The following is an 8,603-nucleotide window of genomic DNA, read 5'->3' on the forward strand; positions in this document are numbered from 1 at the left end:
TATATATATATATTCAGATCAATAAATTTAATTATATATTTAAAGAGATCCTGTAAAGTTTTATATTGATTTCTATTTTTTATATGAAAATTATGTACATTTTATTTTTTGGATACTTTGTTATCATAATTTCCCTGATACGATAAACGATTATTTTACCTTTTAAATAATATAATACAAATTCTATCAGCCATCACCAAATGATATAGGCTGTGTCGTCAGGTCTTGTAAATTGACTAGCACCGCTGTCTTTGATTCCGAGAACTTTGGAACGCATATCAATCTTATCATTTGCCCCTCATCAGCTACACATTCGGTATACATGAATTATCCCGCGAATAAAAGAGCTGATCAAAAATTAGATAAAAAAATATTCCCTTACCTGTAATTAATTTCGTATCGTATTTATCCATGTTTCCGGCAAAATATATATCCGGGCATTCCTTCATAACGAACGGATCATTTTTGAAGAATGGATGAATTGGAAGCGTGTCTGGACCAGTTGGAGCATAATGTCGCCAGATCAAGGTTCGTTCCATCCACTCTAATGGAGACAGTTGGGATAATCCAGCGATTTTCATGATATCCACGATCGGTCCGCCACAAGAACCGGCTATGACACGACCTCCGATATTTCCGATCCACGGATTAGTCGCACCATACATGCTCTTAAACCTGCGTTATATCTGAATAGTATTATGTAATGGAGGAAGCTCTTGACAGGCCGCAAACATATCGCTGCTACCTGGCCGACTTTTGCAGAGTACATGGATGGAAAGGTTGCTGAGGCATACTATAATTGCAGGCAGGATCAAATTCTCCGGGCATCAGCATGACACAACAACAATGGAGGATATTACTGAGAAAACTGTCAAGTTTATGCATCGCTATTAGGTCTTCTTTGATTTTGAGTTGATCATATGATTTTGTTTCCTGGTAACCTTTGTGATAATATATCTTTGTAGAACCACGAATGGTGTTTCCTAAACATTTCATTATTTATACATGAAGGTACTGCCAATCAGAAAATATGCTTTAGCTTTCTTACCAGCAATGATGACTCTAGCAATTATCGCTTCTTCCTCTTGCACGTTAATGCAGCCTGCCATTCCAGTTATCCATTCCGAAAGTAAATCTAGGCTAAGCTGATCTGTGTTATTAACAAGATCTAATCCAGAAATTAGCAGAATTTTTGCATTTTCCACCAATGAGCCACTTGATATACAAGGCTTCGGGCAATATCCTGGAAAACACCAGTCCTCCACCTAAAAACAAAGTTTTACATCAGTATGTTATATTCCCATCTTTAATTCTTAATTATGTAATATATACCCAGAATGTTCCATTTTCTAATTCATGTCCTAGTATGGCACAGACGAGTCCTGTAACTACTTCTTGAATGTTTATATGATTTCCCACTAATCTTATACGTAATGTTTCATCCTCCAGAAATAATTTGTCATCAGCTGATGCATAATTTTTATTCGATTGAACTTCCAATTGCAGCTCTTTGCTGAGTTCACGCAGTAAAGAAGGTTTCAGCTTCTGATCCTTATATAGTATTCCTATCAGAATATAAGATTTTTCTGGATTTTCCAAGACTAAGCATGAGACCTCTGTATATGAATAGTTCGCTATAACATAGGCAAGTAGAATAATGTAGATAATATACGTGATAAGCAAGAAAAGGTCTTGAGAATATACAAATATGACTTACTCCATTTTAATTTCGCTTTATGTAGTGTATCTTCTCTCAAATCGTTCAGTCTCGCTGTATATATGTTGAGAGAAGTATCGTCGTATTTTTTCTCTTCCAATTTAAATCTGTCAAAATCTTTGAAGGAGACAATTTTTCGGTTATATTTACGCGAATCATCGCCCTCCATCTCTTTACGAAATCTTCAACTCGTGTTTCTGAAATTTTATAAAATCTTACTTATTTCAGTAGATCACAAAAGACATAATAAATCACAATCATACACAAAAGACAAAATGTTATCGTCAATAATGATTATGAAAAAAAAGAAAAAAGTATCTAAGTAATACTTACTTTTCATTGTTTTCCATACCTTGAAGAAAAACGCGCGGTCTGAAGAATCATATGGTTATGTGTCACACACATATTACGTCTGATGTATAGAGATGCGTTCAAAAATCCTACTCGTAGGATAGAGTAGTATTTAATTGACCAATCAGGACAAAAGGAATAAAGATTTCTTTGTGCTCTCATTGGTCAATTAAACGCTACTTTACCTTATAAGTAGAACTTTTGAACGTACCTTAGAAAGTGTAAATAGGTCTCACTTTTTCTTTTCGGTCACGTGACCATTCGCTATTGGTCGTCGGGTGAAAAATTCACGAGGCACACGCGGGACCCATAATAAATGTCATCTTATATAATAAAAATTTTTTCATTACACAATACAATAAATAACCATAACATGAGATAAAAATTGAACATAAAGTAAAATTGAAAGCAGAATATTTAAAACAAAGTATTACACAAAGTACCCTCTGTACTTTGGTGTAGTCGTTTGTACACCAGCTGCATTTTCTCATATCATCTGTAATCTGTGACCTGTGACCAGCTGTTCAGTGTTTAATCCACGCTGGTCCGCGTCAGGTGCAGGTCATTTTCGAGGACAAGTAACAACAAGGCACCTTGACTTGACTCTGCGAGGCGCAAACTCTTTCCTATTCAAAGTTTTCCTCTTCCTCGAAAAGAAAATGATACCAAGCTGCATCAGGAACGTCGCCGCGCAATCATCACGACGAAACGTAAGTGCATGCGAGTGACGAGCATCGTGTGACCTCTAATTTGCAATATCGCGCTTTGCGTATCAAAGTCTCGTTATGAATCCCAGACTTGTATTTTCCTTTACTTGTACGACACATTATATTTTATGAGTCTTCTTCTTTCCTCATTATTTCGCATACTCTTGTCAGTTTGGAAGCTGGAACGAGGTAATTATCTATACTCGCGATTCGATTGTGCTGCAGCTTTTTATAAATGGTGCTGCTATTTTTATAATTTGAATTTTCAAGATCATTTGGCAATTGATGTTAATGAGAAAGTTCAGAATTCTGAACTTTTAAGAAATATCATCACACTGAGTCGCAAAATAATGTATACTTCACATTGACGCACGTGTCATAATGTTATTTTGTCATTTTCATGCAAGCTCAATAAGTAAAGTTTAATAAATGCTGAATAAAATAAATTTTCAGGTGGCCTCATTTTTCTTTAGCAAAAAAAGTAACTATGCAACTGAAGCTTCCTTCGAGACTAAACCTTTCCGTCTGCACAAACTGACACAAGGGCCATCCACTCAAGTTACAGTGACTCGGGATGATGCTATCGAGTTATTTAAGCACCTACATATGATACGTCGTATAGAAACAGCTGCTGGCAACTTGTACAAGGAAAAGATTATTCGGGGCTTTTGTCATTTGTATTCTGGACAAGTAAGGATTATCTTGTGTGCTCTCTTTTTTCCACACATACTCGTTTCAAAATTACTTCAATCCTCTTATACTTTTATGTCTCTTACAGGAAGCTTGTGCAGTTGGCATGAAAGCTGCAATGCGGCCTCAAGATGCTGTAATTACAGCTTACCGTGCACATGGATGGACCTATTTGATGGGCATAGAACCATTTGGTGTCCTTGCAGAACTCACAGGTAGACAAGGTGGCAATGCCAAAGGCAAGGGTGGCTCAATGCACATGTATACTAAGAACTTCTATGGAGGAAATGGTATTGTTGGGGCTCAGGTCGGTTCTTAATTGTAAAATGAAATATAATACATATTCTGTGTTAATGTACAATTTTTTAAATATTTCTCCTTTGCATTATAGGTGCCACTGGGAGTTGGAATCGCCTTTGCACAAAAATACATGAATAATGGCGGGGTCTGTCTAGCATTGTATGGTGATGGTGCAGCCAATCAGGGACAAGTATTTGAAGTCTATAACATGGCAAAGCTGTGGGACGTACCTTGCATCTTTGTCTGTGAGAACAATGGATATGGAATGGGTACCAGCGTGGAGCGTGCCGCGGCAAGCACAGAATATTACACCAGAGGCGATTATGTTCCTGGAATATGGGTATATCATTTATTTTCCTAAAAGAAATTCTTTTTCTCATTTTATCTTATCGACAAAATTTATCGTTAAAATACTTCGTACAGGTAGATGGTATGGATGTATTAGCCGTGAGAGAAGCTACAAGATTCGCGATAGAACACTGCACATCTGGCAAAGGACCAATTGTCATGGAAACCGTGACATACAGGTACAGTGGACACAGTATGTCGGATCCTGGAACTAGCTATCGTACGCGAGACGAGGTGCAGGAAGTCCGGCAGACTCGGGATCCTCTAACCAGCTTCAAGGAAAGAATTCTGAATGCTAATCTCGTCACTGCAGATGAAATCAAAGTCAGTCAATATTTTTTTATAGAGATTTTACAATTAAAAATTAACATGAGTTATTAGAGAGAGAAATTTATTTTCTTGTTAGTTTAATCGATCCAAGTAAATACATATCGCCTTTTCCTGTTACAGACGATAGAAGGCGAAATCAGAAAATCAGTGGACGATGCCGTAAAGGCCGCCAAGAACGACAAAGAGATTCCACTGAGCGAGCTTACTGCCGACATTTATACGACGTGTCAAGAAAAAGAAATTCGAAATACGACCCCATTTAATCCTCTATCACACATGAGACTAGGGCCAGCTGTAAATGCTTGAAATTGCTCAAGGACTGTCTCCTAAAATATTGTATATATTTTACAGTCACGTGCCACTCTTCAAGACGTTCATAGATTTACAGATTAGTTGTATAGAGATGTACATGCTTCGCAAACGATTCTTTAATTCAAAATGTATATTATTATTTTATCAAAAAGCAGAACGAATATTTATAAGATACATTGATTCAAGTGCAATTTGTATCAACATGTTAATCTCAATACTTCATGGATACATACACACATTTTACGTTACAATTATCAAACAACCTGTATATTAAAAAGAAAATCCATACTTCGATGTAATATAATTTGGGGGATTAAATTTATTTATTGACTAATTTATTTCTGATATATAAATTACCACGAAGAGAAGACTTCCTTTATAGTACGCCTAGGAGTCATTTATTAATAAGAAAATAAAGCTGTAAAAAAAATTAAAATTTTTTTTATTAGTTTTGTTTAATTAATATCTGTTTATCACACAATTTAGCAAAATCAAAAGACACGATAGTGTCTCGCGCTAAGTCACGCGTCTATATATACTGGACAATTTGCCGGTATAGAACGAATGCAGTCGAACAGTCTCGAGAACTCGAAAGAGAAAATAGAAAAATCGATCGGTCGACATCGAACATCGAACGACGGCCATATCTTTCTCTAGTGACGAACAGGTGTACGATCCGTGGTCAACGCTGCATACGCACAGTTTTGTTGATCGAGAGCTCTTTGCATAGGAAAAAAAAAGATGGCCCGGATCGTCGCCGTAAAGGAATATCTCGAGAAGGCGTTGAAGGACGAGAACAAGCCATGGGTAAAAATGTTCGCCTTCGCGGAACAGAAGATCGGCGTCGATCGACTTTACATCTTTGTCGGTGAGTTGCTCCATGAAGAGCAATTACGAACGCCAGGATCTCCAGTCATTTCCATTGATTGGAGGCCGGCTTATACCGCATACATTTAGATTATTATTATTCGCGTACAGATATCAATGCAAGCTTGCGGTTTTCCTACGAGTCATTATCGTACGCTATTCGTTACGCAATATTTTTTTCTCTCTTGTTTTTCCTTCGTATTACGTTGCTTCGTATTCTGTATGATGAGAATACGCGTTTCACATTCCTTCCGAAAATCTGCAACCTGTTGATCTTTGCCCTCGGATCATAGTATAACCGCGTGACAAGCGTCTCGCTTCATTCTACCTTATATTACGCATTACGCGAATTTCTGTAAATAATAATACTTTAAATTTGTACAAGAACATATTTTGAAGAATATATGTTATATAAATTGGAGTAATTTGAATAAGAATATATTACACACATACTTATTATTTATTTATTTTCATTTATCGATAGGCTCATTGGTACTGCTGGCCTTATACCTGGTATTTGGATTAGGACAACAGCTAGTATGTAATATAGTTGGTTTCGTTTATCCTGCATACGAATCTATGAAGGCGTTGGAAAGCTCCAAGAAAGAGGATGACACAAAGTGGCTCACTTATTGGGTCGTTTTCGCTATATTTACTATAGTAGAGTTCTTTTCTGAATATATCGTCTGTTGGTTCCCTGTCTATTGGCTATTCAAGGTACAAAACTTGAAAGATATTGTTTTTAAAGACAGATATTGGCAATAGTAAATGTTATAAATCATTTATTTATGGTACAGTGTATATTTTACGTATGGTTGATGGCACCAACCGAGTATAATGGTTCCTTGATTCTGTATCGACGTATCATCCGTCCAAAGTTCATCCAGTATCAGCCTGGATTAGACAGACTTTTGTCCAATGCACGTGACACAGGTAAAAATGATGATTTTTAACAAAAATAATCTAGCTTCCTTAAAAAAAATAAAAAGTGAATGTTGCATCAGAAAATTATTTGTTTCTGATAAAAATAGAAACGTATAAAAACACGTGTTATTATTATAGCAGTCAAAACTGCAGCGGAAGCATTGCTGACCAATAAGCAAGATTAACGGAGCTGCAAATCAAATAAATAGAAAGCCCATTTGTGTCTTTCCCTTTTTACTCATTCCTAGCAGAGACGGTATGAATTTTGTGCTTCGCTGAATATTATTGGGCGTTCTACATTATAAGAAATGCAAAGTGAGACAAGAAAAATGTCGAACATAAATTTCGTGTACTCAAATACAACAAGCCATTGTTCAAATGATCAGGGATAAACTTTTGTCCGAAATCGCGAATAGCAAATATCAAGCATAGAAGAATGAAACCTAACCTCACTCTGTAAAATAAATCATTAATTTAAAAGTAAATCATTAACAAAGTAGTAAATGATTTACTTTTCAGAGGGAGATTTTTTTTTTTTTGTTCTTTTGTGGCTTTATATTCGCCAGTTATTCGTAAAGATAATCTGGTTTTAGAATTATAAAGTAATGTGATTCAGGAAAGTTTCAGCATAGTATGGAAATTGGCGTTTTGTTTTGCTTGAGACATCGTCTATATAGCGGTTCACCGAGTGAAATTGAAAATAAAATTTGGAGTGTTCTTGTATAGTAGGATAGGATATCGCGTGTGTTTTTGCCATTTACGTAATGATTGATAATATACATATGTAAGTGTACTTTATTCTTAGAATGTTTCACCAACGATTTTAAATCCAATTATCTGATGATTTAACTGATTCTTCCTCTTTTTGTAGATTAATATCGTGCGTGCGCGCGTTTGTTACCACGCTAAATTTTCAGATTCTCGCTATATACATCAAGCTACTTTAAAATAATAAATCAATTTTTATGTAATATTTATAAAAACTATTTTTGAAGTATATTTATCGAGTATATTTATCTTCGAAATATATACTCAAAATCTTAAGTCATGCATGTTACTTACGTGTTTTTAGATTATGCGATAAGATAGACTTTATTTATCATAATGAAATATAGAATATAAAATTTTCGCTGTCTTGCATCTGTCGCGAGAATCGAGCGCATCATATATATGAGACACTGGTAACGAATGTTTAGCACCACTTTATGTATTATATTAATGTTAATCATTACGTGTGCCAGTAATTGCTTGGTTCACTATTTTAAAATATTTGTAATATCATTAGATAAAATGCGATGTTGGTGAAATCAGTTTTTAGTAGATAAGTTTCTACGCACAATTGATAAAGAGCGGATGTTTGATTATTAAAAGATGGTAGAGATTTAAAGTATTAAATTGGAAATGGTACATAATGGTTCGGGGAAGTGATGCATAAAAATTCACAATAAAAATTTAATAAAAAGATTTATATTAAACTTTAAAAAAAAAATGTTGCCATTTAATTATTATAGTTGTTTATCGCGGAAAGAGGTGAAACTTTTGCTGAATTGAGTCAGAGATCCAAACCTTTTAGTTCAAGAGTCGTCAATGAAAGTGAAAGCACAACTAGCTTAAATTTGTGTATCAAACAAGTAAGTGAGTAAAGTTACATCGTACTGGCATCCGATTGTCTTCTATATCTCTCTTCTTAATTATATAATAATAATATACTACGTATACATTTTGGAACTTCGAGTTTGAAGTACAGAGACAAGGTTACGGTATATGCATTGCTCAAATATAAGCCGTTATCTTGAATTATTTAATAGTTAATGATTATGTATATCTGGCAAGATCGGTGTTCCTTAATTATGAATCGAGTGTCTATATCCTGCGAGAAACAGGAACAAATTTTCTATATCTTTCTTCAATTACTCTTCATACAATGTTACCAGTTGTTGCCACAAGAAGAATATTAGGAGCTTTAAGCAAAATTGTAAATTTAGAAATATTGACGGAATTGTGCATAAATTGTCGCATTGACATGCATCAATAAATATCTTTTTATTTTATACACT

The 8,603-nt window shown here is 35.0% G+C and overlaps 3 protein-coding genes across 7 annotated transcripts in view; 2 read left to right on the top strand and 1 right to left on the bottom strand.

Annotated features, from left to right (window-relative positions):
* Positions 1-2,231, bottom strand: part of LOC115235912 (DNA polymerase delta subunit 2-like) — a 4,734-nt gene extending 2,503 nt beyond the window's left edge. For 2 of the 4 annotated variants that reach the window (XM_029808008.1, XM_029808009.1), the window contains exons 1-6: positions 2,051-2,231; positions 1,718-1,914; positions 1,333-1,634; positions 1,049-1,265; positions 746-983; positions 383-675 (exon numbers count right to left, since the gene is read on the bottom strand). In XM_029808008.1, coding sequence (XP_029663868.1) covers positions 383-675; positions 746-983; positions 1,049-1,265; positions 1,333-1,634; positions 1,718-1,886 — 1,219 coding nt within the window. In that variant the 5' untranslated portion in view covers positions 1,887-1,914; positions 2,051-2,231. Of the gene's footprint in view, positions 1-75; positions 306-382; positions 676-745; positions 984-1,048; positions 1,266-1,332; positions 1,635-1,717; positions 1,915-2,050 lie in introns of those variants that run through there. The other 2 variants (XM_029808007.1, XM_029808006.1) reach the window with 2 other exon arrangements.
* Positions 2,232-2,341: 110 nt separating this feature from the next.
* Positions 2,342-5,089, top strand: LOC115235913 (probable pyruvate dehydrogenase E1 component subunit alpha, mitochondrial). The gene is made up of 6 exons (XM_029808010.1): positions 2,342-2,778; positions 3,229-3,465; positions 3,554-3,772; positions 3,857-4,105; positions 4,189-4,437; positions 4,564-5,089. The coding sequence occupies exons 1-6, from the start codon at positions 2,728-2,730 to the stop codon at positions 4,747-4,749; spliced, it is 1,191 nt and encodes a 396-aa protein (XP_029663870.1). The 5' UTR covers positions 2,342-2,727; the 3' UTR covers positions 4,750-5,089.
* A 287-nt stretch (positions 5,090-5,376) lies between these two features.
* LOC115235915 (receptor expression-enhancing protein 5-like) lies at positions 5,377-8,597 on the top strand. Of its 2 annotated transcripts, none has more exons than XM_029808014.1 (4): positions 5,377-5,623; positions 6,107-6,339; positions 6,420-6,555; positions 6,688-8,597. In XM_029808014.1, the coding sequence occupies exons 1-4, from the start codon at positions 5,497-5,499 to the stop codon at positions 6,729-6,731; spliced, it is 540 nt and encodes a 179-aa protein (XP_029663874.1). In that variant the 5' UTR covers positions 5,377-5,496; the 3' UTR covers positions 6,732-8,597. The 2 variants fall into 2 exon arrangements, with proteins under 2 accessions (XP_029663874.1, XP_029663873.1); XM_029808013.1 differs by having other exon boundaries at positions 5,379-5,623; positions 6,685-8,597.
* The last annotated feature ends 6 nt before the right edge of the window (positions 8,598-8,603 follow it).

The sequence above is a fragment of the Formica exsecta genome, unplaced genomic scaffold, assembly GCF_003651465.1.
Source record: "Formica exsecta isolate Colony F162 unplaced genomic scaffold, ASM365146v1 scaffold237, whole genome shotgun sequence".
NCBI classification, from domain to species: Eukaryota; Metazoa; Arthropoda; class Insecta; order Hymenoptera; family Formicidae; genus Formica; species Formica exsecta.

Bases quoted from the DNA above. Each gene is read 5' to 3' on its own strand.
- LOC115235915 (XM_029808013.1), top strand. From the start codon at position 5,497: ATGGCCCGGATCGTCGCCGTAAAGGAATATCTCGAGAAGGCGTTGAAG. The intron at 5,624-6,106 runs GTGAGTTGCTCC...ATTTATCGATAG, and splicing joins TCGACTTTACATCTTTGTCG to GCTCATTGGTACTGCTGGCC. The intron at 6,556-6,684 runs GTAAAAATGATG...TTATTATTATAG, and splicing joins GTCCAATGCACGTGACACAG to CAGTCAAAACTGCAGCGGAA.
- LOC115235913 (XM_029808010.1), top strand. From the start codon at position 2,728: ATGATACCAAGCTGCATCAGGAACGTCGCCGCGCAATCATCACGACGA. The intron at 3,773-3,856 runs GTCGGTTCTTAA...TTTGCATTATAG, and splicing joins ATGGTATTGTTGGGGCTCAG to GTGCCACTGGGAGTTGGAAT. The intron at 4,106-4,188 runs GTATATCATTTA...TACTTCGTACAG, and splicing joins ATTATGTTCCTGGAATATGG to GTAGATGGTATGGATGTATT.